The following is a 27,899-nucleotide window of genomic DNA, read 5'->3' as shown; positions in this document are numbered from 1 at the left end:
TTTGTCATGTTTGAACCAAGGTTGTAATGAGGTCAGGAACTGAGTGACCTTGGTGAAACCCAAACTGGGCATCACTGAGCAGGGTATTGCTGAGCAGGTGCTGCTTGATAGCACTGTCAATGACCCCTTCCGTTACCTGATAGAGGTGTACAAAATTATAAAAGGCATAGACAGGGTGGATGGTCAGAGGCTTTTTCCCAGGAGGGGGAAGTGTCAATCACAAGGGGGCACAGGTTCAAGGTGAGAGAGAGTAAGTTTAAAGGAGATGTGTGAGGGAAGATTTTCACACAGAGTGATGGGTGCCTGGAACGCGCTGCCAGAGGAGGTGGTGGAAGCAGGCGCATTAGCAACACTTGAGGCATCTGAATGGGTACATGAATAGGGAGGGAATAGAGGCTATGGACTGAGGAAGGACAGAAAGTTTTCTTTTTACTTTAGGGCACCATGATGGAGGCTTGGAGGGCCAAAGGGCCTGTTCCTGTGCTGTCCTTTCTTTATTCTTCTTTTCTGGAGAAAGCACTACAGTGGGTCCAATCTGGGTATAACCTCTGGTATCATTCTAGTTGATCTCTTTTACACCTTCCCAGTGCCACTATTTCCCTTCTTCTAAAGGTGGACGGGAAATGTAATGTCAGCTATGTTCTTCTTCCTGTTGCAGGTATGTGCGCCCCTCTGGTCCCAGCAGTGTGGAAGTTCCATCTACAACACAGGAATCTGTACAAACATCAGCTCCAAGTTCCAGCCTTCGGGAATTATTGCACCTACTGCCCAAGGTACGATCAGCATTCTTGCTGAAAGTCTGCGAAGGGATATAGATAAGTGAGTGGGCGAGGGTCTGGCAGATGGAGTACAATATTGGTAAATGTGAGGTCATCCATTTTGGTAGGAATAACAGCAAAATGGACTACTATTTAAACTGTAAAAAATAGCAGCATGCTGCTGTGCAGAGGGATCTGGATGTCCTTGTGCAGGAATCTCAAGGAGTTGGTTTGCAGGTCCAGCAGGTAATGAAGAAGTCAAATGGAATTTTGTCCTTCAGTGCTAGAGGGATGGAGTTTAAAAAGAGTGAGGTTATGTTGCAGCTGTATAAGGTGCTGGTGAGGCCACACCTGGAGTACTGCGCACAGTTTTGGTCTCCTTACTTGAGAAAGGATATACTGGCACTGGAGGGATGCAGAGGAGATTCTGGAGTTGAGAGGGTTGGCTTATGAGGAGAGACTGAGTAGACTGGGGCTATATTGAAATTCACAAGAATGAGGGGAGATCTCATAGAAACATATAAGATTATGAAGGGAATAGATAAGATAGAAGCAGGGAAGTTGTTCCCAGTGGCAGGTAAAACTAGAACTAGGGGCATGGCCTCAAAATAAGGGGGAACAGATTTAGGACTGAGTTGAGGAGGAACTTCTTCACACAGTGGGTTGTGAATCTGTGGAATTCCCTACTCAGTGAAGCAGTTGAGGCTCCCTCACTGAATGTTTTTAAGGCAAGGATAGATACATTTTTGAATAGTAAAGGATTTAAGGGTTATGATGAATGGGTGGGTAAGTGGAGCTAAGTCCATGAAATGATCTTATTGAATGGCGGAGCAGGCTTGAGGGGCCAGATGGCCCCCTCCCACTCCTAGTTCTTATGTTCTTACTGTGTCCCTGGGCAGAGACAACCAGCTTTGCACTAACTCCTTAAAAGCAACTCTGCCAAGGTGCGGGTTTTTACACAGTCGGTTCCTCTGGAATCACCACGTGCTCACGATCGAGACACTTCACTTTTGTGGTTTCCTTTAAAGGAGATTTTTGTTCGGAAATGAGTACAGATTGGAAAATTGAGTTGGATGTCTTACTGACATGAGGTCTTGCCTGGTATGGAGGACATCAGCTATGAGGAGAGGTTGGAGAAACTTGGTTTGTTCTCACTGGAACGATGGAGGTTGAGGGGCGACCTGATAGAAGTCTACAAGATTATGAGAGTCATGGATAGACTGGATAATCAGAAACTTTTTCCAGGGTGGAAGTGTCAATTATCAGGGGACACAGGGTAACATGCGAGGGGTAAGGTTTAAAGGAGACAAGTTTTTTACACAGAGGGTGGTGGGTGCCTGGAACTCGCTGCCGGGAGAGGTAGTGGAATCAGAAAGGATAGTGACTTTTAAGGAGCATCTTGATAAATCCATGAATAGGATGGGAATAGAGGGATATGGTCCCTGGAAGTGTAGGGGGTTTTAGTTCAGTCAGGCAGCATGGTCGGTGTAGGCTTGAAGGGCCGAAGGGCCTGTTCCTGTGCTGGAATTCTCTTTGTTCTTAGTTCTGTCCTGTTTGGTACAAAGAAGCAGGTGGGGGCTGTAAATTCGTGGATTTTCCTCACTTTCTGGTACTTTGACCAGCTCTCTCCTCTTTGGGTGGAATTTTAAGCGATTGATTCCGAGTGTCCAGCTAGCGTGAAAATGGGAAAGTTCCTGACCTGTTTTTGGGGCGAGTTTTCACTCCCAGTCTTATGTCCTTAGTCATTGAAAATATGGGCTAGACCTCTTGACTCCCCAAAGCCTGTCCACCGTCTACAAGGTGCAAGTCAGGAGTGTGATGGGACACTCCCCACTAACCTGGATGGGTGCAGCTCCAAGAAGCTCAACACCAGCCAGGACAAAGCAGCCCCGCTTAATTGGCACCACACCCACAAATATTCAATCTCTCCTCCACCGACAAATAGTGACAGCCATGTGTACCATCTACGAGATGCACTGCAGGAACCCCCCAGGTTCCTTAGGCAGCACCTTCCAACCATACAAGCTCTGCCATCTAGAAGGACAACAGCAGCAGATACATGGGGAACACCACCACCTGCAGGCTCCCTCCAAGTCACTCACCATCCTGACTTGGGAATATATTGGCTGTTCCTTCACTGTCGCTGGGTCAAAACCCTGGAATTCCCTCCCCAACAACACTGTAGGTGTACCTACACCTCAGGGACTGCAGCAGATTCATGAAGACAGCTCACCCAGCACATTCAGAAACTGAATTGGGATGGGCTATAAATGCTGGCACAGTCAGCAACACCTACATCCAGTCCATGAATTATTTAAAAACTTATGGAACCAATATGCAGGGGAATGGACTCAGTCATCATGCTCACCTGAAGAGCTGGTGCAGGCTCAATGGGCTGAATGGCCTCCTGCCCTGTAACGATTCTGTGCTAGTACAGATGCCAATGCTGGAGTGATGCTTTGAGATATCACGGTGGCAGGGTTGAGATGTTTGAGCTCAGGCTGAGGGTCAGAACACAGTGAAATATGAAGCCGACAGAGCTTGGTGCATCCAATCCCATTCCACCTTTACGTACAGCCCCACAACACTCTGTCTCTTTTCCAGATTGTGGGGTCTCCATGGATATTGTCATTCTGTTGGACGGATCAAACAGCATCTACCCTTGGCACGAGGTACAGAGGTTCCTCAGCAATGTCCTCAACAAATTCCACATTGGCCCAAAGCAAATCCAGGCAAGTCCCCAACCTGATCATCACATTGGAAATCCACTCTGCACCTTCCAGGCAGACAGTATCTGTGCTTCAGGGAGTTTCACACTACCTTTCTCCCTCTACCTGACCTGTACCCAATTAACCTGTTTTACTCTGACGTGGCAGCACAGAGTGTTAGCACTGCTGCCTCACAGCGCCAGGGACCCGGGTTCAATTCCCGGGGGCACGGTGACACAGTGGGTTAGCACTGCTGCCTCACAGCGCCAGGGACCCGGGTTCAATTCCCGGGGGCACGGTGACACGGTGGGTTAGCACTGCTGCCTCACAGCGCCAGGGACCCGGATGCGATTCCCAGCAGCACGGTGACACAGTGGGTTAGCACTGCTGCCTTACAGCGCCAGGGACCTGGGTTCGATTCCCGGGGGCACGGTGACACAGTGGGTTAGCACTGTTGCCTCACAGCGCCAGGGACCCGGGTGCGATTCCCAGCAGCACGGTGACACAGTGGGTTAGCACTGCTGCCTCACAGCGCCAGGGACCCGGGTTCGATTCCCAGCAGCACGGTGACACAGTGGGTTAGCACTGCTGCCTCACAGCGCCAGGGACCCGGGTTCAATTCCCAGCAGCACGGTGACACAGTGGGTTAGCACTGCTGCCTCACAGCGCCAAGGACCCAGGTTCGATTCCCGGGGGCACGGTGACAGTTGGTTAGCACTGCTGCCTCACAGCGCCAGGGACCCGGGTTCGATTCCCGGGGGCACGGTGACACAGTGGGTTAGCACTGCTGCCTCACAGCACCAGGGACCCGGGTTCGATTCCCAGCAGCACGGTGACACAGTGGGTTAGCACTGCTGCCTCACAGCGCCAGGGACCCAGGTTTGATTCCCGGGGGCACGGTGGCACAGTGGGTTAGCACTGCTGTCTCACAGTACCAGGGACCTGGGTTCGATTCCCAGCAGCACGGTGACACAGTGGGTTAGCACTGCTGCCTCACAGTGCCAGGGACCCGGGTTCGATTCCCAGCAGCACGGTGACACAGTGGGTTAGCACTGCTGTCTCACAGTACCAGGGACCCGGGTTCGATTCCCAGCAGCACGGTGACACAGTGGGTTAGCACTGCTGCCTCACAGCGCCAGGGACCCGGGTTCGATTCCCAGCAGCACAGTGACACAGTGGGTTAGCACTGCTGCCTCACAGCGCCAGGGACCCGGGTTCGATTCCCAGATTGGGTCACTGTCTGTGTGAGAGATTGCATGTTCTCCCTGTGTCTGGCTGGGTTTTCTCCAGATGCACCAGTTTCCCCTCACAGTGCAAAGATGTGCAGGTTAGGTGGATTGGTTATGCTAAATTTCAGCTTAGTGCCAGATGGGATGAACAGGGTAAATACTTGGGGCTACAGAGATAGGGACCTGGGTGGGATTGTGTTTGGTGCAGACTCGATGGCCAAATGGTCTCCTTCTGCACCGTAGGGAATCTGTGATCCGATGCTTCCTGCTGCGAGATTCTCATTGAGTGTGAAGAGAACAGTCAATGTTAAACTTTCAACACGTTTCTTAACAGAGGAATATACAATAGGCCAGGGATTAACCTGGCTCCCTCTCACTCCAGTGTTTAACCTCCTCTCACTCACTCACTCCAGTGTTTAACCTTGCTCTCTCACTCACTCCACCTCCAGTGTTTAACTTCACTTTCACTCTCCCTCTCTCTGCCTCGCTCCATCCACAATGTAATTCTCAATCCTGCTTTCCTGTTGGTAAGTATTTTGTCTATTTTAATTTTCTTTATTGTGTCTGCTGAGTTTCAGTGCTGATATGACCCTTATTTTACCGCACTGCTGCTCTGAGCTGTTAGCTCAGCGTAGATCAGCACTACACTTTCAGATCTTTCTGCCTGAATAAGAGCAGTTCCACGCTGGAATGTGATCCATTTCTGCTCACACTGTGCAGGGCAAACAGCCCAGCTGACAGCAGGGCGTTGACCTCATTACTTAGGTTCTAATTTAAGCTGATCCATATAATTTTCAAAACCCCAAACTATTTCCTCTCCCTCCCATTTTATATATATATTTCATAGCTGCTTGGAAAAGACGTACAGCTGTATGTTGTGAATCAGGTCAAAGTACAGACCCGGTGTAAATTTAGAACATTAGTTAGTGATCTCCTACCTGCACAAGAACTGTGATTTCTCATTGAGGGCCATACCATCATCAACAACCCAAACTATCTCCCTGTCTACATTTTACTGAGGCAGGTCTGATCTCACAGGATCACATCATGCCTACAGTGCAGAAGGAGGTCATTCGAGCTATTGAGTCAGTATTGACCCTCCAAAAGAGAGGTGCGGCGCTCCCTCGGCACCGACCCTCCCACAGTGCGGCGCTCCCTTGGCACCGACCCTCCCACAGTGCGGCGTTCCCTCGGCACCGACCCTCCCACAGTGCGGCTCTCCCTTATAGCTTCACTGGGACTATCAGTCTGGGTTAAATGCTTATGTAGCTGGAATGGGATACTATCCTATGACATTGTAATTGGGTGATATGTTTCCCGTGAAGCCCAAAGATTTAAATTTATTCACCCGCTTATCATAACTCTGAGAAGTAGAAGCTGAGACACAAGTGATCAGTGCTAGCTGTTATACAACAGACATTTCCATACAGCAGGTTCCAACAAATAGCAATGAGGGTGTCACAGTGTTACAGTGGGTTAGCACTGCTGCCTCACAGCGCCAGGGACCCGGGTTTGATTCCCAGCAGCACGGTGACACAGTGGGTTAGCACTGCTGCCTCAGCACCAGGGACCCGGGTTTGATTCCCGGGGGCACGGTGACACAGTGGGTTAGCACTGCTGCCTCACAGCGCCAGGGACCCGGGTTCGATTCCCAGCAGCACGGTGACACAGTGGGTTAGCACTGCTGTCTCACAGCGTCAGGGACCCGGGTTCGATTCCCAGCAGCACGGTGACACAGTGGGTTAGCACTGCTGCCTCAGCACCAGGGACCCGGGTTCGATTCCCAGCAGCACGGTGACACAGTGGGTTAACACTGCTGTCTCACAGCGCCAGGGACCCGGGTTCGATTCCCAGCAGCACGGTGACACAGTGGGTTAGCACTGCTGTCTCACAGCGTCAGGGACCCGGGTTCGATTCCCAGCAGCACGGTGACACAGTGGGTTAGCACTGCTGCCTCAGCACCAGGGACCCAGGTTTGATTTCCGGTTTGGGTCACTGTTTGTGAGGAGTTTGCACGTTCTCCCTGTGTCTGTGTGGGTTTCCTCTGGGTGCTCCGGTTTCCTCCCACACTCCAAAAATGTGCGAGTTAGGGTGCACTGGCCATGGTAAGTTACCCCCTAGTGTCCAAAGACTCGGTGCATTCGCGGGATAAATACATGGGGTTACGGTGATAGGGTCTGGGAAGCTCTGTCAAAGAGATGGTGCAGACTTGATGGGCTGAAAGATGTGCACTCTAGGGGTATTAATGAGATAAATGCGAGGCGCTAAGGGATAGGGCAGGGGAGGAGGGGATGCCTTGTGCCGAGGGAGCGCCGCACTGAGGGAGGGTCGGTGCTGAGGGAGCGCCGCACTGTGGGGAGGGTCGGTGCTGAGGGAGCACCGCACTGTGGGAGGGTCGGTGCTGAGGGAGCACTGCACTGTGGGGAGGGTTGGTGCCGAGGGAGCGCTGCACTGTGGGAGGGTCGGTGCCGAGGGAGCGCCGCACTGTGGGAGGGTCGGTGCCGAGGGAGCGCTGCACTGTGGGGAGGGTTGGTGCCGAGGGAGCGCCGCACTGTGGGGAGGGTCGGTGCCGAGGGAGCGCTGCACTGTGGGGAGGGTTGGTGCCAAGGGAGCGCTGCACTGTGGGGAGGGTTGGTGCCGAGGGAGCACCGCACTGTGGGGGGGTCGGTGCCGAGGGAGCACCGCACTGTGGGGGGGTCGGTGCCGAGGGAGCACCGCACTGTGGGGGGGTCGGTGCCGAGGGAGCACCGCACTGTGGGGGGGTCGGTGCCGAGGGAGCACCGCACTGTTGGGGGGTCGGTGCCGAGGGAGCACCGCACTGTGGGGGGGTCGGTGCCGAGGGAGCACCGCACTGTGGGAGGATCAATTGTTTAAAGCCCTTAAATTATTTTGCCCAGTTGGTGTAGTATCTTTAAGTGGCACGGCTTACGCACAGCCTGCTCATGGAACACATGGTTGTCGTGTGGAATCAGAGTCTGGCTTACCTCTGAATTGCCACTCACCAATACTGTAATAACTTCTCCAGTTGTGAAGATACACAGTGAGAAGTCTCACAACACCAGGTTAAAGTCCAACAGGTTTATTTGGTAACAGTTTTTAAGAGTGCGAGTCACCTGATGAAGGAGCAGAGCTGCGAAAGTTCATGATTCTGAATAAACCGGTTGAACTTTAACCTGGTTTTTTGAGACTTTGTACTGTCCCCTCTCCAGTCCAACACCGACATCTCCACATGTGAAGTTACACAGCTTTGAAGAGTTCTACAGGTTTGATTGAAAGGCAGAAGCAGGACTGTGCTCCCTTGTTTGTGCCACCTCATTCTAAAGCTGTGATCCCTTGGGTTTATTTTCTTGCCTTTAGATTGGAGTGCTGCAGTACGCAGAGATAGTGGTTCACGAGTTCAGTCTTGGTGAACACAGAACTGCCCGGAAGGTGGTGGAGGCTGCCAGGAATATCAGCCGTCAGGGCGGCCGTGAGACTAAGACAGCAATGGCAGTCAAAGTGGCATGGTAAGTATCATCTGTGTCCATTGCACAGCCTCTGGGTCTGTTCGTCATAAAATCTTACAGCACAGAAAAGGCCCTTCAGCCCACCCAGTCTGTACTGGTCTCCAGCACTTGTCCCATATCCTGAATGTTATAATAGTTCAAGTGCTCATCCAGATATTTTTTAAAGGTTGTAAGGTTTCCAGCCGCCACAACCTCCCAGGCAGCACATTCCAGATTCCCACCACCCTCTGAACGAAAATCCCCTCTGGAACTCCTTTCAAGTTTATTAAGATTTTTTATCGGTGTCACAAGTCAGCTTACATTAACACTGCAATGAAGTTACTGTGAAAATCCCCTAAACGCCACACTCAGGCACCGGTTCGGGGACACTGAGGGAGAATTTAGCATGGCCAATGCACCCTAACCAGCACATCATTTGGACTGTGGGAGGAAACTGGAGCACCCGGAGGAAACCCACGCAGACATGGAGAGAACGTGCAGATTCCACACAGACAGTGATCCAAACCGGGAATCGAATCCGGGTCCCTGGGGCTGTGAGGCAGCAGTGCTAACCCACTGTGTCACTGTGCTGCTGGGAATCGAACCCGGGTCCCTGGCTCTGTGAGACAGCAGTGCTAACCCACTGTGTCACTGTGCTGCTGGGAATCGAACCCGGGTCCCTGGCGCTGTGAGGCAGCAGTGCTAAGCCACTGTGCTGCTGGGAATCGAACCCGGGTCCCTGGAATTGTGAGGCAGCAGTGCTAACCCACTGTGTCACCGTGCTGCTGGGAATCGAACCCGGGTCCCTGGCATTGTGAGGCAGCAGTGCTAACCCACTGTGTCACCGTGCTGCTGGGAATCAAACTCAGGTCCCTGGCGCTGTGAAGCAGCAGTGCTAACCCACTGTGTCACCGTGCTGCTGGGAATCGAACCCAGGTCCCTGGCATTGTGAGGCAGCAGTGCTAACCCACTGTGCCACCGTGATGTCCCTGCCCCTTAGCCTAAAACTATGCACCCCCTTGATTGACTCCTGAACCAAGGGAACAGCTGCTCCCTAGTCACCCTGTCCATACCACTCATAATCTTAAATACCTCAATCATGTCCCCTGTCAGCCTTCTCTGCTCCAGAGAAAACAATCGAAGCCTATGCAGTCTCTCCTTATAGCCCAAATGCTCCATCCCAGGCAACATCCTGGTGAACCACCTCTGTATCCCCAGCTCGTGGAAGATTGGAAAATGGCTTATGTTACACCGCTGTTTAAAAAAGGTAGCAGACAAAAGGCAGGGAATTATAGGCAGGTTAGCTTTAACGTCTGTAGTTGGAAAAATGCTTGAATCCATCATCAAAGAAGAAATAGCGAGGCACCTAGAAAAGAATTGTTTGATAGAGCAGACGCAGCACGGATTCGTTAAGGGAAAGTCGTGTTTGACAAATTTATTGGATTTCTATGAGGATGTGTCCAGTGCGGTAGACACAGGCGAACCGGTGGATGTGGTGTTTTTAGATTTTCAAAAGGCGTTTGATAAGGTGCCTCATAAAAGGTTGCTTCAGAAGGATAGGGGGCATGGAGTTGGGGGTAAAGTGTTAGCGTGGATCGAGGATTGGTTGTCTAATAGGAAGCAGAGAGTTGGTATCAGTGGGTGCTATTCTGATTGGCTGTAGGTGACTAGTGGAGTGCCCCAGGGATCGGTGCTGGGGCCTCAACTATTTACCATTTATATAGATGATCTGGAGGAGGGGGCTGAGTGTAGGGTGATGAAATTTGCTGATGACACAAAGATGAGTGGAAAAGCAAATTGCGTGGAGGGTGTGGAAAGTCTGCAGAGGGATCTGGATAGGCTGAGCGAGTGGGTGAGGACCTGGCAGATGGAGTATAATGTTAGCAAATGTGAGGTTATCCACTTTGGCAGAAATAATAACAGGAGGGATTATTATTTAAAAGGCGAAAAGCTGCAGCATGCTACAGTGCAGAGGGACCTGGGGGTCCTTGTGCATGAGTCGCAAAAACCCAGTCTGCAGGTGCAGCAGGTGATCAAGAAGGCGAATGGGATGCTGGCCTTTATAGTGAGGGGGATAGAATATAGAAGTAGGGAGGTCTTGCTGCAACTGTACAGGGCACTGGTGAGGCTGCAGCTGGAGTACTGTGTGCAGTTTTGGTCGCCGCACTTGCAGAAGGATATATTGGCCTTGGAGGGAGTGGAGAGGAGGTTCACTAGGCTGATACCAGAGATGAGGGGGTTGGACTATGAAGAGAGACTACATAGACTGGGTCTGTACTCTTTGGAGTTTAGAAGGATGCGGGGGGATCTTATAGAGACGTATAAGATAATAAAAGGGATGGATAGGGTAGAGGTAGAGAGATTCTTTCTGCTTAGAAAGGATAGCAGGACTAGAGGGCACAGCCTCAAGCTAAGGGTTCAGAGTTAGATCAGAGTTGAGGAGGAACTTCTTCACTCAAAGGGTGGTGAATCTCTGGAATTCTCTGCCCGTTGAAGTGGTGGAGGCTACCTCACTAAATATATTTAAGACATGGGTAGATAGGTTCTTGGTAGGCAAGGGAATTAAGGGTTATGGGGAGAGAGCGGGAAAGTGGAACTGATCCACTTCAGATCAGCCATGATCTTATTGAATGGCGGGGCAGGCTCGAGGGGCTAGATGGCCTACTCCTGCTCCTATTTCTTATGTTCTTATGTTTAGTGTTATCATATTCTCTTTCTTGTGTACTTGTAGTCTACATAACGGTGTTTGCACACACCCTAATACTATAGGTCTGCTTCTCTCTCTGATACTCTGACAGACAGATAATGGGGGAGAAATTTGTCTGCACCCGGCATACGTGCTGTACCTCAGGGAGAGTCAACATGGACGTGGGGCAGGAAGAGAATTGATAGGACGTAGAAGCAGGAGGAGGCATTTGGCCCTTCGAGCCTGCTCCACCAATCATCACAACCATGGCTAATCATAGAAACCTACAGTGCAGAAGGAGGCCATTCGACCCATTGAGTCTGCACTAACCACAATCCCATCCAGGCCTGATCCCCATAACCCCATGCATTTGTCCTAGCTAGTCCCCCTGACAGTAAAGGTTAACTTAGCGTGGCCAATCCAGCTAACCCGCGTATCTCTGGACTGAGACAGGGAACCAGAGCATCGGGAGGAAGTCCACTCAATAGCCTAATCCTGCTTTCTCCCCATAACCTTTGATCCCGTTCACCCCCAGTGCGATATCCAGTCGCCTCTTGAATACATTCAATGTTTTGGCACCAACTACTTCCTGTGGTAATGAATTCCACAGGCTCACCACTCTCTGGGTGAAGAAATGTCTCCTCACCTCCGTCCTAAATGGTCTACCCTGAATCCTCAGACTGTGACCCCTGGTTCTAGACTCCCCCACCATTGGAAACATCCTCCCTGCATCTATCCTGTCTAGTCCTGTTAGTATTTTACAAATCTCTGTGAGATTCCCCTCTCATTCATCTGAACTCCAGAGAAATGTGATAGGGGAGAGATACAAAGGGGTCCAGAGGGGCAATTTTTTCACACAGAGGGTGTTGAGTGTCTGGAACGAGCTGCCAGAGGTAGTAGTAGAGGTGGGTACAATTTTGTCTTTTAAAAAGCGTTTAGACAGTTACGTGGGTAAGATGGGTATAGAGGGATATGGGCCAAACGTGGGCAATTGGGACTAGCTTAGGGGTTTAAAAAAAAGGGGCAGCATGGACAAGTTGGGGCAGAAGGACCTTTTCCTATGCTGTAAACATTTATGAATCTATCACTATATATAACGCTCAGAAACATTGGATATGCAGGCAGGAATTTAAATTAATATTTTCCTGCTGGATCTTGGTAAATCTGAGTTTGCAGGCTGCTGAAGGGAGGGTTGGAGTAGAGATGGAGTGATCTGTACACCTCTGCTGGCTGCTTTTGAGCCAGGAAGTGGTTAACATAGAAACTAGAAGCAGGAGTAGGCCATTCAGCCCATTGAGCCTGCTGTACCATTCGTTTTGATCATGGCTGATCATTGAATTTAATATCCTGATCCCCTGCTCGCCTCCCCCCATATTCCCCGACCCCTTTAGCCCCAAGTTGCTGCAGTTCCACCCATTGAATCGATTGGCTGGTCAGTACCAATCGCACAGCTGCACTGCGAGCTGGGCACACTCTGTTCTCTGACTGTGAGTGACCTCCTTGGCACGCAGCAGACGCCTGAGTGACTGTTCTCCGTTAACTCTGAACCAGGGCAAACTGCTTCGTGATGACCCCGGCAGCAAAGGGTCGAGGTCTCACTGAAAGAGCTCATTCATCCGCTCGGAGAACATAACAAGCCCCCGAAACATTTCACACAAAACCTTCCTCTCAGCCGCACACACCCCACACCCCAGGATAAAAATAGCACAATGCCTTCATGTGTGGACCCTGGATTCTGCTCTCAGATGCCCAGTAACGCTGTTCCATTTTCTCAATCTGCTTGTTTTTCTTTTTGTGAATTTGACACTTAATTCAGCAAGGATTGGAGAATGGAGTGTTTCACCAAAGAAATTTTCACTGTCAAACACTTCCTTAGATAACTCCCTCTCTAGGGCAGCACAGTGGGTTAGCACTGCTGCCTGTCAGCACTGGGGACCTGGGTTCGATTCTGGCCTCGGGTCACTGTCTGTGTGGAGTTTTCACGTTCTCCTCGTGTCAGTGTGGGTTTCCTCCGGGTGCTCCGGTTTCCTCCCACAGTCCGAAAGATGTGCGCATTAGGTGGATTGGCCATTCTAAATTGCCTCCTAGTGCCAGGGGGATTAGCAGAGTAAATACATGAGGTTACAGGGATAGGCCCTGGATGGGATTGTGGTACAGCACGGTGTTAGATACAGAGTAAAGCTCCCTCTACACTGTCCCCATCAAACACTCCCAGGACAGGTACAGCACAGGGTTAGATACAGAGTAAAGCTCCCTCTACACTGTCCCCCCATCAAACACTCCCAGGACAGGTACAGCACAGGGTTAGATACAGAGTAAAGCTCCCTCTACACTGTCCCCATCAAACACTCCCAGGACAGGTACAGTACGGGGTTAGATACAGAGTAAAGCTCCCTCTACACTGTCCCCATCAAACACTCCCAGGACAGGTACAGTACGGGGTTAGATACAGAGTAAAGCTCCCTCTACACTGTCCCCCCCATCAAACACTCCCAGGACAGGTACAGCACGGGGTTAGATACAGAGTAAAGCTCCCTCTACACTCTCCCCCCATCAAACACTCCCAGGACAGGTACAGTACGGGGTTAGATACAGAGTAAAGCTCCCTCTACACTGTCCCCCCCATCAAACACTCCCAGGACAGGTACAGCACGGGGTTAGATACAGAGTAAAGCTCCCTCTACACTGTCCCCCCATCAAACACTCCCAGGACAGGTACAGTACGGGGTTACGTGATTGGTATAAGTGTTCCAGTGGTAGTTAGGATTGTATTGAGCTTTGAAATAGTTACAGTATTAGTTTGCTGACTCTACCCTTTGTATCTCCAGCACTGAAGCATTCAGTCCAGAACGTGGCGGACGGGACGGAGCCTCCAAGGTTATGGTTGTGGTGACGGATGGTGAATCTCACGATGGGGTGGAGCTTCACGGTGCACTTGCCGAATGTGAGAAACGTAACATCAGTCGTTACGCCATCGCGGTAAGAGAGTTCTCACAGTTACACATTACAGTTTATTTATTAGTCACAACTCGGCTTACGTTAACACCGTAATGAAGTTACTGTGAAAATCCCCTAATCACCACACTCCGGCACCTTTTGGGGATACGGAGGGAGAATTTAGCACGTCCAATGCAACCTGACCAGCACGTCTTTCAGACTATGGGAGGAAACCGGAGCACCCGGAGGAAACCCACGCAGACACAGGGAGAACGTGCAGACTCCACACAGACAGTCACCCAAACCGGGAATCGAGTGTGGCGATCAGGGGATTTTCAGAGTAACTTCATTGCAGTGTTAATGTAAACCTACTTGTGACACTAATAACTAAATTAAAAAGAGAGAGTTCCGAAGTCTCTCAATTCTCAGAGAAAAAATTCTAATCGCTGCCGCTAAAAGACCGATCCCTAATTTTAAAGCAGCGCCCCTGTAGCTCTGGATTCCCCCACAAGAGAAACATCCTTTCCACGTCCACCTTGTGAAGACCTTCCAGGATCTTATAAACCACAATGAAGACGTGCAAGCACACATGTACGCGCGCGCGCGCACACACACACACACACACACACACACACACACACACACACACACACACACACACACACACACACACACACACACACCCCTAAACCCCAGTAGAAACAAGCCCCGTCTGTCTGACCTTTCCTTATAGGACACTCCGCCCATTCCAGGTACCAATCTAGTAAACCCCCTCTGAACTGTCTGTATTGCATTTAAATCCTTCCTTCATTACAGAGACTAAAGCTGCCCATGGTGTTGGGGAAGTGCGGTGGAATCTTCCAATAACTTGTCAGAGTGCTGATTTCCGTGGGAAAGCGGCTGTGTATCCCTCCAACAGCACAGCCGAGTTTTCTCTCCCGATTATCTGGCACAACCAATCTGGAGTCATGGTTTCTGCCGTGGCGGGGCGGGACTTGATAAAACTGGCATTGCCAGCTACACAGAGATCAGGGCACCCCCATCTGTATTAGAGAAAAGCTCGCCCCCACCCCAACCAACAGACACAGAGGCACACCCACAAGCCTCGGGACTGCCACCACCGCCACCACCTGCACATCTTTGGACGCTAAGAGGCAATTTAACATGGCCAATTCCCCCTAACCTGCACATCTTTGGACTGTGCGAGGAAATTGGAGCACCCAAGGAAACCCACGTAGACACAGGGAGAACGTGCAGACTCCACATAGACAGTAAACATCCTTAAGATGTTTAAAAGGTGTTAGAGAAAACGGAGAACAAATTTCAATAGCACGGGATGGCATAGTGACACAGTGGGTTAGCTCTGCTGCCAGGGACCCAGGTTCAATTCCCGGCTTGGGTCACTGTCAAATCCCAGCCTCCGGTGACTGTTTATGTGGAGTCTGCACATTCTCTCCCTGTCTGCATGGGTTTCCTCCAGATGATCTGGTTTTCTCCCACAGTCCGAAGATGTGTAGGTTAGGTGGATTGGCCATGTTAAATTGCCTCTTAGTGTCAAGGGGTTTAGCAGGATAAATATGATGAGTTATGGAGATTGGGCCTAAGTGGGGTTGTCAGTATGGGCTCAATGGGTTGAATGGTCTCCTTCTGCATTGTAGTGATTCTGTTCTATGCTTATAAAGACTCAGAAATGAATCAACATGGGTGGTTTTGCTGCTCCGTGGCTGCCTGCCATGTTGCACCTCATCATACTCTCAGCAGTCAGTGCTCACTGACCCACGCTGAGGTTTAAGCCAGTGTGTAACCCAGTGTTCCTCCTGCAGGTTCTGGGCCATTACATCCGGAGACGCAAAGACACCGAGACCTTTATAAAAGAGATCAAATTTATCGCCAGCGATCCAGATGAGAAACATTTCTTCAACGTAAGTGATGAGGCAGCACTCAATGACATTGTGGATGCTCTGGGAGACCGAATATTTGGGTTAGAAGGTAATGATCGTGATACGTATTTTAAAATTATCATTCCCTTCCACCTACTGCCCCAGTTTTTTAAAAAATATTTAATCCTGGACATTTGTAGCTGAGATCACTAGCTGGAAGGGTTACCGAGTGACAGTGTGAGGGAGCTGGATTAACATCAGTACAGATACAATCAGTAACACAGGGTGCTGGGGGGGAGAGGGGTTACTGAGTGACAGTGTGAGGGAGCTGGATTAACATCAGTATAGATACAGTCAGTAACACAGGGTGCTGGGGGGGAGAGCGGGGTTACTGAGTGACAGTGTGAGGGAGCTGGATTAACATCAGTACAGATACAGTCAGTAACACAGGGTGCTGGGGGAGAGGGGTAACTGAGTGACAGTGTGAGGGAACTGGATTAACATCAGTACAGATACAGTCAGTAACACAGGGTGCTGGGGGGAGAGAGGGGTTACTGAGTGACAGTGTGAGGGAGCTGGATTAACATCAGTACAGATACAGTCAGTAACACAGGGTGCTGGAGGAGAGGGGTTACTGAGTGACAGTGTGAGGGAGCTGGATTAACATCAGTATAGATACAGTCAGTAACACAGGGTGCTGGGGAGAGAGAGGGGTTACTGAGTGACAGTGTGAGGGAGCTGGATTAACATCAGTACAGATACAGTCAGTAACACAGGGTGCTGGGGGGGAGAGAGGGGTTACTGAGTGACAGTGTGAGGGAGCTGGATTAACATCAGTACAGATACAGTCAGTAACACAGGGTGCTGGGGGGGAGAGAGGGGTTACTGAGTGACAGTGTGAGGGAACTGGATTAACATCAGTACAGATACAGTCAGTAACACAGGGTGCTGGGGGGAGGAGAGAGGGGTTACTGAGTGACAGTGTGAGGGAACTGGATTAACATCAGTACAGATACAGTCAGTTACACAGGGTGCTGGGGGGGGAGAGGGGTTACTGAGTGACAGTGTGAGGGAGCTGGATTAACATCAGTACAGATACAGTCAGTAACACAGGGTGCTGCGGGGAGAGGGGTTACTGAGTGACAGTGTGAGGGAACTGGATTAACATCAGTACAGATACAGTCAGTAACACAGGGTGCTGGGGGAGAGGGGTTACTGAGTGTCGGTGTGGGGGAGCTGGATTAACATCAGTACAGATACAGTCAGTAACACAGGGTGCTGGGGGGGAGAGAGGGGTTTCTGAGTGACAGTGTGAGGGAGCTGGATTAACATCAGTACAGATACAGTCAGTAACACAGGGCGCGGGGGGGGGAGGTTACTGAGTGACAGTGTGAGGGAGCTATATTAGCATCAATAGAGATACAGTCAGTAACACAGGGTGCTGGGGGGGAGAGAGGGGTTTCTGAGTGACAGTGTGAGGGAGCTGGATTAACATCAGTACAGATACAGTCAGTAACACAGGGTGCTGGGGGGAGGAGAGAGGGGTTACTGAGTGACAGTGTGAGGGAGCTGGATTAACATCAGTACAGATACAGTCAGTAACACAGGGTGCTGGGGGGGAGAGGGGTTACTGAGTGACAGTGTGAGGGAACTGAATTAACATCAGTACAGATACAGTCAGTAACACAGGGTGCTGGGGGGGAGAGGGATTACTGAGTGACAGTGTGAGGGAACTGGATTAACATCAGTACAGATACAGACAGTAACACAGGGTGCTGGAGGAGAGGGGTTACTGAGTGACAGTGTGAGGGAACTGGATTAACATCAGTACAGATACAGTCAGTAACACAGGGTGCTGGGAGAGAGGGACTACTGAGTGACAGTGTGAGGGAACTGGATTAACATCAGTACAGATACAGTCAGTAACACAGGGTGCTGGGGGGGAGAGGGGTTACTGAGTGACAGTGTGAGGGATTAATGTCAGTGGAAATAATCCGTAACACAGGCAGTGGGGGAGAGTTTTCAGTTTTAAACCCTCTGAAACTGATCGAGTGTTGGTATTTGTGGACTGATTTGAATATACAACTTTGGGTCAGACTGGTGGTGAATTATTTTGTTTCTGTGCAGTGACTGACTCTCATCAATCTCCTGTTTCTCTTCTGAATGTCCTTCCAGGAACAATTCAGCAAAACGAAAGCTCTTTTGAGTTGGAAATGTCTCAGGCAGGATTTTCAGCCCATGTCTTGGAGGTAAGCAGTGTGTGGGGTGTTGTTCCGTGTGTGTGAGTGGTGATCAGGGAAAGGAGACCTACCACACTTCCTGTGCCCGTCTGTATGCAACGGAGAGTCTGCATTGGGGTGAAGATGTGGATGTGCTGGTGTTGGACTGGGGTAAACACAGTAAAAAGTCTGACAACACCAGGTTTTAGTCCAACCGATTTATTTGATAGTAAACGCACAAGCTTTTGAGGTTTCCCTCTTCGTCAGGTGAATGGAGAGTTCTGGCCTCAGACAGAGCATATAAAGCACAGACAGTTTAGAGATTACTGGTAATCTCTAAACTGTCTGTGCTTTATATGCTCTGTCTGAGGCCAGAACTCTCCATTCACCTGACGAAGAGGGAAACCTCGAAAACTTGTGCGTTTACTATCAAATAAATCGGTTGGACTAAAACCTGGTGTTGTCAGACTATTTGGGGTGAAGAAACAGGGGAGTGAAAGAACAAAAAGCTGCGAGAGGAGCAGGGACTAAATTCCCTCAGTTTGGAGTGGCAATTATTGACCATCAGGATTTATTGGGGCTCCGGATTTACGGAATGACGGATTTAACAGTGCTGTGGGGTTTTTTTTGGGAATTTGGGATTTACAGAGCCTGGATTTGTTCGCTGGGTAGTTAACAGTGAGGTTAAGCGTCTTGGGCTGCAAGGAGATATAGACAGGATGGTCAAATGGGCAGATAAGTGGCAGATGGAATTTAACCCTGGAAAGTGTGGGATGATACATTTTGGAAGGAATAATTTGAATGGTGGGACATTAGGAAGTTCTGTGGAACAGAAGGACCTTGATGTGTTTGTCCACGGATCTCTGAAGGTAGAAGGGAATGTTAGTGGGATGGTGAAAAAGGCATGTGGGACACTTACCTTTATCCATCGAGGCATAGATTACAAAAGCAGGGAAGTCATTGCTGGAGTTGTATTGAACTTGGTGAGCGAGAGTACTGTGTGTAGTTCTGGTCACCACATTACAGGAAGGATGTGATTGCACTGGAGGGGGTGCAGAGGAGATTCACCAGGATGTTGCCTGGGGTGGAACATTTAAGATATGAAGAGAGGTTGGAGAGGCTTGGGTTGTTTTCATTGGAGCAGAGAAGACTGAGGGGTGACCTGATCGAGGTGTACAAGATTATGAGGGACATGGACAGAGTGGATAAGGAGCAGCTGTTCCCCTTATTTGAAGGGGCAGTCACAAGGGGACATAGGTTCAAGGTGAGGGGCAGGAGGTTTAGAGGGGATGTGAGGAAAAATGTTTATCTGGAGGGTGGAGAAGGTCTGGAATGCGCTGCCTGGAAGGGTGGTGGAGGGGGGGTTGCCCCACACCCTTTAAATAGTCCCTGGATCAGCACTTGGCACATCGGGTCTGTAAGCCAAGCACTGGTAAATGGGATTAGCTGGGAGATCAGGTGTTTCTTGTGTGTCAGTGCAGACTCGATGGGCCAAAGGGCCTCTTCTACACTGTGTGATTTTATAATTCTCCGTTGATTCTGTTGGGATTATGGATTTGCTCCAACTGTGGTTCTACGTGAAACAGAGGGTGAATAACAGGGAGCGGCTCATTGAGCTCTATCATGGGTCTGAGGACATTCCATTCTGTTAAAGACATACCTGAGAAACAGTAAGAAGCCAACTCCAGAGCGAGGACCATTGGCAGGTCTTGTATCTCCCTGCTGCTGGCAGCATCTTCACACCTGTTGAATAGGATTGCTGTGAAGATGGGGAAACTCTTCCTGCTCTGGCACTGGGGGAACTGTGGGCAGGAGCTCAGGGAGTGAGATGCAGGCTGAGGTCAGGGCTGGGGTTTTGGGAATGGGGATGTGCCAGTTGGAGTGAGGCACAGAGGGGGAGAGAGAGCGTGAAGGTGTGGGAGCTGAAGGAGTGGGTTGGGGGTGGGTGAATGTGGGTGATTTGACAGGGTGGCACTGGGAGCGGAGGGGGCGGAGGCTAGGGTGTGGGATAGGACTGGGAGCTCAGCGACTGGGTACCAGGCTGATTGACAGCTTCCTCATTTGAAATGTAGATCTTGTTTCTTTTGAAGCTGAGGCTTCACTTTCCTGCCAACCCTCTGACATTCCTGAAACTTGCACCATCCAATATAAACATGGGCTCCTTTTAAAAAATACAATACTCTTCAAGCTCATTCTTCTGTCTGTCTGTATCACACTGCTTCACTTTGAGCCTCCCACAAGGAAATTGGGAATCCTCTGGACCGAGGCTGTTGTGCACCAACTCCTGCTGACCCTTTAACCTGTAACCTATTTAAATCAATTTGAGAAACACCCTCAATTTTGGGTGATTCTGGCTTAGCTGCACTGGCTGAATAAACAGGAATAAAAATACTTGACTCAGGTTTCTTTGCTTATGAGTGAGGATAATATTTTATTGAGACCCGAATAAGCTGTGATTGTAAATTGCCTATCAGCTTTCAGACGCAGTAGAAGTCTCACAACACCAGGTTAAAGTCCAACAGGTTTATTTGGTAATGTGAGCTTTCGGAGCGTTGCCTCTTCATAAGGTAACCCTAACCCTCACGTGATGAAGGGGCTCCGAAAGCTCACGTAACCAAATAAACCTGTTGGACTTTAACCTGGTATTGTGAGACTTCTTTTACCCCAGTCCAACACCAGCATCTCCACATCATAGCTTTCAGACAGTGAAGGGATACTGCTGTTGACGCAGTGGCACAGTGGATTAGCACTGCTGCCTCACAGCGCCAGGGACCCGGGTTCGATTCCCAGCAGCACGGTGACACAGTGGATTAGCACTGCTGCCTCACAGCGCCAGGGACCCGGGTTCGATTCCCAGCAGCACAGTGACACAGTGGGTTAGCACTGCTGCCTCACAGCGCCAGGGACCCGGGTTCGATTCCCAGCAGCACGGTGACACAGTGGATTAGCACTGCTGCCTCACAGCGCCAGGGACCCGGGTTCGATTCCCAGCAGCACGGTGACACAGTGGGTTAGCACTGCTGTCTCACAGCGCCAGGGACCCGGGTTCGATTCCCAGCAGCATGGTGACACAGTGGGTTAGCACTGCTGTCTCACAGCACCAGGGACCCAGGTTCGATTCCTGGCAGCACGGTGACACAGTGGATTAGCACTGCTGTCTCACAGTGCCAGGGACCTGCATTCGATTCCCTGCTTGGGTCACTGTCTGTGTGGAGACTGCACGTTCTCCCCATGCCTTCATGGGTTTCCTCCAGGTTCTCCGGTTTTCTCCCACAGTTCAAAGATGCGCGGGTTAGGTTGATTGGCCACGCTATGTTTAAGTGTCCTAGGATGTGTAGGTTAGACGGATTAGTGGGATAAATATAAAAATTTAAAAGTAAAATTTCTTTATTTGTCCCAAGAAAGGCTTACATTAACACTGCAATGAAGTTACTGTGAAATTCCCCTAGTCGCCACACTCTGGCATGTGTTCAGGTGAATGCACCCTAACCAGCAAGACTTTCAGACTGGGAGGAAACCGGAGCACCCGGAGGGAGAAAGTGTAAGCTCCATACAGACAGTGACCCTAGCAGGGAATCGAACCTGGGTCCCTGGCGCTGTGAGGCAGCAGTGCTAACCCACTGTGTCACCGTGCTGCAGGGAATCGAACCTGGGTCCCTGGCGCTGTGAGGCAGCAGTGCTAACTCACCGTGTCACCGTGCTGCTGGGAATCGAACCCGGGTCCCTGGCGCTGTGAGGCAGCAGTGCTAACCCACTGTGTCACCGTGCTGCTGGGAATCGAACCCGGGTCCTTGGCGCTGTGAGACAGCAGCGCTAACTCACTGTGTCACCGTGCTGCTGGGAATCGAACCCGGGTCCCTGGCACTGTGAGACAGCAGTGCTAACCCACTGTGTCACCGTGCTGCTGGGAATCGAACCCGGGTCCTTGGCGCTGTGAGACAGCAGTGCTAACCCACTGTGTCACCGTGCTGCTGGGAATCGAACCCGGGTCCCTGGCGCTGTGAGGCAGCAGTGCTAACCCACTGTGTCACCGTGCTGCTGGGAATCGAACCTGGGTCCCTGGCGCTGTGAGACAGCAGTGCTAACCCACTGTGTTACCGTGCCCCCGGGAATCGAACCCGGGTCCCTGGCGCTGTGAGGCAGCAGTGCTAACCCACTGTGTCACCGTGCTGCTGGGAATCGAACCCGGGTCCCTGGCGCTGTGAGGCAGCAGTGCTAACCCACTGTGTCACCGTGCTGCTGGGAATCGAACCCGGGTCCCTGGTGCTGTGAGACAGCAGTGCTAACCCACTATGTCACCGTGCTGCTGGGAATCGAACCCGGGTCCCTGGCGCTGTGAGACAGCAGTGCTAACCCACTGTGTCACCGTGCTGCTGGGAATCGAACCCGGGTCCCTGGCGCTGTGAGACAGCAGTGCTAACCCACTGTGTCACCGTGCTGCTGGGAATCGAACCCGGGTCCCTGGCGCTGTGAGACAGCAGTGCTAACCCACTGTGTCACCGTGCTGCTGGGAATCGAACCCGGGTCCCTGGCGCTGTGAGACAGCAGTGCTAACCCACTGTGCTACAAGCTGCAGGAATTCTATGCAAGAACTGACCACTGGGCTGTAAATCCTGCCTTATTATCTTTGTAATGGATGCATGGGAATGTTGTTTTATCACTCAAAGGCTTGACAGCCCTTTACTCTAACCAAAGTACCGTGTGCAGGGATGACAGTGAGAGACCTGGAACCAGTTCCATACATTGAGGCAGATCGGCAGGTCAGTATCGCCATCAGCAGGAGCAGGGAGGCACTGCAGCTGTTCAATATCCACCAAATCAGACCTCCCTCTGCTCAATCACTCACACTTGCCTCTTAAATCCATTTACACTGTTCGCTTCAGCAGCTGCCAGTGTGGCTTACTTCATAACACCTCTGAAAAAGCAGAGTAACTTATCGTGCCCTTTACAATCTCAGGACATTCCAAAACTCTTATACTGTCAATTAAATAAACATTCACCTGGAGGAGCAATAGAAGTGCCGGTCTCATCTCACAGCACCTTCGACAGTGCGGCACTCCCTCAGCGCTGACCCTCCCGCAGCGCGGCGCTCCCTCAGCGCTGACCCTCCCGCAGCGCGGCGCTCCCTCAGCGCTGACCCTCCCGCAGCGCGGCGCTCCCTCAGCGCTGACCCTCCCGCAGTGCAGCGCTGACCCTCCCGCAGCGCGGCGCTCCCTCAGTGCTGACCCTCGCGCAGCGCGGCGCTCCCTCAGCGCTGACCCTCCCTCAGCGCTGACCCTCCCTCAGCGCTGACCCTCCCGCAGCGCGGCGCTCCCTCAGCGCTGACCCTCCCGCAGCGCGGCGCTCCCTCAGCGCTGACCCTCCCACAGTGCAGCGCTGACCCTCCCGCAGTGAGGCGCTCCCTCAGCGCTGACCCTCCCGCAGTGAGGCGCTCCCTCAGCGCTGACCCTCCCGCAGTGCAGCGCTGACCCTCCCGCAGCGCGGCGCTCCCTCAGCGCTGACCCTCCCGCAGTGAGGCGCTCCCTCAGCGCTGACCCTCCCTCAGCGCTGACCCTCCCGCAGCGCGGCGCTCCCTCAGCGCTGACCCTCCCGCAGCGCGGCTCTCCCTCAGCGCTGACCCTCGCGCAGTGCGGCGCTCCCTCAGCGCTGACCCTCCCGCAGCGCGGCGCTCCCTCAGCGCTGATCCTCCCGCAGTGAGGCGCTCCCTCAGCGCTGACCCTCCCGCAGTGAGGCGCTCCCTCAGCACTGACCCTCCCTCAGTAGGTCTCTCTCTGACAGCACAATGCTCCCTCAGTACTGGGTTTGGGGTGTCTACTTGGATTATTAGCCACTTTTTTGTTGGATGTTGAGCCTACCTCCTTCTGACTAAAAGTCAGAAATGTTGTGTGGAGAAATGTTAAGGCTGATTTTCCTGCCTCGAAACAGAAAGCTCTCCTGTCAGTACCTCTCTGGACCCATTGGTGGGAACGCTGCTCCTCTCTGTGAAAGTTCCAGGATGGGATGAAAGTGGAGGATATCCATTCATCACTCTGTTACGTTTCATTCCTCAGACATCTACCCCAGTAGAAAAAAAAACTAGCCTGTTTGACCCTTTATTATCCTCTTTAAAATGAAGGTATCACCAACAAGGTCGTTTATATAACGAGTGCATATCTGGGAAAGATATTTCCAATAGTCAGAGAAACTGCGAGCTGAGGGCACAGCCTCAGAGTAAAAGGGACAACCCTTTAGAACTGAGATGAGGAGGAATTTCTTCAGCCAGAGGGTGGTGAATCTGTGGAACTCATTGCTGCAGAGGAGGCCGGGTCATTGAGTGTGTTTAAGACAGAGAGAGAGAGGTTCTTGATTGGTAAGGGGGTCAAACGTTACGGGGACAAGGCAGGAGAATGGGAGATGAGAAACTTATCAGAATGGTGGAGCAGACTTGATGGGCCGAGGGGTCTAATTGTGCTCCGATATCTTATGGTGATTTTGCTCCTATTTAAACTCTAGTCATTAACTCAGTTTCTGTCTGTACAGAGGCTGCCAGACCTGCTGAATTTTTCCAGCATCCTCTATTTTTACTGAGGGCAATTTTGACTTGAGGGCAGTGGAGCTAAGCAGATTATATTTGATTGGCTGTGTGTTATTTTAGCTGCTTGGACAGGCAGCTGTTCAAAAATACCAGATATACACTATTGCAGCAAGTCAGAGTTACTCCTATTCTCTTCAAAAAGAGACAGGTACTCTTAGTCTGTATCTGCTTGTCTAATATATCTCTTCTTTAGAGTGTATGTTTGAGTGTCTGATTGCCTCTGTGTGTGTGTGTGTGTGAGAGAGAGAGTGTGAGAGTGTCTGATTGCCTGTGTGCGTGTGTGTGTTTGAGTGTCTGATTGCCTGTGTGTGTGTGAGTGAGTGTCTGATTGCCTGTGTGTGTGTGAGTGAGTGTCTGATTGCCTGTGTGTGTGTGAGTGAGTGTCTGATTGCCTGTGTGTGTGTGAGTGAGTGTCTGATTGCCTGTGTGTGAGTGAGTGTCTGATTGCCTGTGTGTGTGCGTTTGAGTGTCTGATTGCCTGTGTGTGTGCGTTTGAGTGTCTGATTGCCTGTGTGTGAGTGAGTGTCTGATTGCCTGTGTGTGAGTGAGTGTCTGATTGCCTGTGTGTGTGTGTGTGTGTGTGAGTGTCTGATTGCCTGTGTGTGTGTGAGTGAGTGTCTGATTGCCTGTGTGTGTGTGAGTGAGTGTGTGAGTGAGTGTCTGATTGCCTGTGTGTGTGTGTGAGTGAGTGTCTGATTGCCTGTGTGTGTGTGTGTGTGTGAGTTCTGATTGCCTGTGTGTGTGTGAGTGAGTGTCTGATTGTGTGTGTGTGAGTGAGTGTGAGTGAGTGTCTGATTGCCTGTGTGTGTGTGTGTGTGTGAGTGTCTGATTGCCTGTGTGTGTGTGAGTGAGTGTCTGATTGTGTGTGTGTGAGTGAGTGTGAGTGAGTGTCTGATTGCCTGTGTGTGTGTGTGAGTGAGTGTCTGATTGCCTGTGTGTGAGTGAGTGTCTGATTGCCTGTGTGTGAGTGAGTGTCTGATTGCCTGTGTGTGTGTGTGTGTGTGTGAGTGTCTGATTGCCTGTGTGTGTGTGAGTGAGTGTCTGATTGTGTGTGTGTGAGTGAGTGTGAGTGAGTGTCTGATTGCCTGTGTGTGTGTGTGTGTGTGAGTGTCTGATTGCCTGTGTGTGTGTGAGTGAGTGTCTGATTGTGTGTGTGTGAGTGAGTGTGAGTGAGTGTCTGATTGCCTGTGTGTGTGTGTGAGTGAGTGTCTGATTGCCTGTGTGTGAGTGAGTGTCTGATTGCCTGTGTGTGAGTGAGTGTCTGATTGCCTGTGTGTGTGTGTGTGTGTGTGAGTGTCTGATTGCCTGTGTGTGTGTGAGTGAGTGTCTGATTGCCTGTGTGTGTGTGTGTGAGTGTGTGAGTGAGTGTCTGATTGCCTGTGTGTGTGTGTGTGTGAGTGTCTGATTGCCTGTGTGTGAGTGAGTGTCTGATTGCCTGTGTGTGTGTGAGTGAGTGTCTGATTGCCTGTGTGTGTGTGAGTGAGTGTCTGATTGCCTGTGTGTGTGTGAGTGAGTGTCTGATTGCCTGTGTGTGTGTGAGTGAGTGTCTGATTGCCTGTGTGTGTGTGTTTGAGTGTCTGATTGCCTGTGTGTGTGAGTGAGTGTCTGATTGCCTGTGTGTGTGAGTGAGTGTCTGATTGCCTGTGTGTGAGTGAGTGTCTGATTGCCTGTGTGTGTGTGAGTGAGTGTCTGATTGCCTGTGTGTGTGTGTGTGAGTGTCTGATTGCCTGTGTGTGTGTGAGTGAGTGTCTGATTGCCTGTGTGTGTGTGAGTGAGTGTCTGATTGCCTGTGTGTGTGTGAGTGAGTGTCTGATTGCCTGTGTGTGTGTGAGTGAGTGTGTGAGTGAGTGTCTGATTGCCTGTGTGTGTGTGAGTGAGTGTCTGATTGCCTGTGTGTGTGTGAGTGAGTGTCTGATTGCCTGTGTGTGTGTGAGTGAGTGTCTGATTGCCTGTGTGTGTGTGAGTGAGTGTCTGATTGCCTGTGTGTGTGTGAGTGAGTGTCTGATTGCCTGTGTGTGTGTGAGTGAGTGTCTGATTGCCTGTGTGTGTGTGAGTGAGTGTGCACATGCATGTCTGTCCAGCCCTCACTAAGAGTTGCCACTCCCTCTCTCTCTCTGTGAAAGCTTAAATAGTGGGACGGGAAGGAATTAAACTCTGCTGTTTTTCCTCCCGTGCTTTCACAAGGACGGTATCCTGCTCGGAGCAGTCGGAGCGTACGATTGGAATGGAGCGGTGGTGAAGGAAAGTGCCTCCGGTAAAGTCATTACCTCGAGGGAAGCCCTGAGCCAAGAGTTCCCCAAAGCTTTAAAGAACCATGCAGCCTACCTAGGTAAGTGTTGCCCAGCTCACTCTGCTGTGGAATCCCATATCAATCACTGTCTGCTTGCTAATTATTATGCATTCTTGGAGTGAAACCTGTGTCTGTTTTAACTCCAGTGACAATACCAGGCATCGTGAGATTATCTTGATCCTCATTTTCCTTTCACAAAGTGTCCCCCCTTCTCTTGTAAGGGATAGGCATCATGATGGCACAAAGGGAGACTCCTCAGCCTGAGGGCCCTGGGGCTAGATGGGCTATCTGGAGTTCTACCTGTCTCTGTCTGGTGTTCAGTGAGAGGCAGAGTTTTGGGACTATGCTTTGTGGTTGATGGTCAGTCTATGATGGAGCTGCTAGCCCCTTTTAGTAGTTCAGTGACAGTGAGCAGGGGAAGGGGTGGTTGCGGCAAGTTTTATAAATGGAGTTCCTGTTCCTAACAGGATGTGGAAGTGGAAGTTTTGGAGACAGTGCAAAGAAGGTTCACCAGGATGTTCACCGGGTCTCGAGGGTGTTGGCTATGAGGAAAGGCTGTGTAAACTAGGATTGTTCTCACTGGAAAGACAGAGGCTAAGGGGAGACCTGATAGCGGTCTACAAAATTGAGAGGCATAGACAGGATGGATAGTCCAGGGCTTTTTCCCCCAGGATGGAAGTGTCAATTACAAGGGGGCACAGGATTAAAGTGCGAGGGGCGAGGTTCAAAGCAGATGTAAGAGACAAGTTTTTATTTTAAACAGAGGATGGTGGGTGCCTGGAACTTGCTGTCTGGGAGGTAGTGGAAGTAGATACAGTAGTGACTGGCTAGACAAGTACATGAATAGGATGGGAATAGAGGGATAGGGTCCCCGGAAGGGTAGGGGGTTTTAGTTCAGTCGGGCAGCATGGTCATTGCAGGCTTGGAGGGCCAAAGGGCCTGTTTCTGTGCTGGAATTTTCTTTGTTCGTTCTTTAAGGGAGATGTGGGGGATAAACTTTTCACACAGGGAATGGTGGGTGCCTGGAACGCGCTGCCAGAGAAGGTGATGGAAGCAGGCACATTAGCAACACTTAAGAGGTATCTGGATGGGTACATGAATAGGGAAGGAATAGAAGGATATGGACTGAGTAT

The 27,899-nt window shown here is 51.0% G+C and overlaps 1 protein-coding gene across 1 annotated transcript in view; it reads left to right on the top strand.

Annotated features, from left to right (window-relative positions):
• itga10 (integrin, alpha 10) overlaps nucleotides 1–27,899 on the top strand; it is a 102,673-nt gene that overhangs the window by 42,493 nt on the left and 32,281 nt on the right. The window contains 7 exon segments of the mRNA XM_080182728.1: nucleotides 659–773; nucleotides 3,363–3,490; nucleotides 8,053–8,201; nucleotides 13,695–13,845; nucleotides 15,627–15,792; nucleotides 17,859–17,932; nucleotides 26,661–26,805. Coding sequence (XP_080038854.1) covers nucleotides 659–773; nucleotides 3,363–3,490; nucleotides 8,053–8,201; nucleotides 13,695–13,845; nucleotides 15,627–15,792; nucleotides 17,859–17,932; nucleotides 26,661–26,805 — 928 coding nt within the window.

This window comes from Carcharhinus amblyrhynchos, unplaced genomic scaffold (assembly GCF_965287045.1).
Source record: "Carcharhinus amblyrhynchos unplaced genomic scaffold, sCarAmb.v2.hapA scaffold_85, whole genome shotgun sequence".
Lineage (NCBI taxonomy): Eukaryota > Metazoa > Chordata > Chondrichthyes > Carcharhiniformes > Carcharhinidae > Carcharhinus > Carcharhinus amblyrhynchos.
This window is presented reverse-complemented; position numbering and strand designations above follow the sequence as displayed.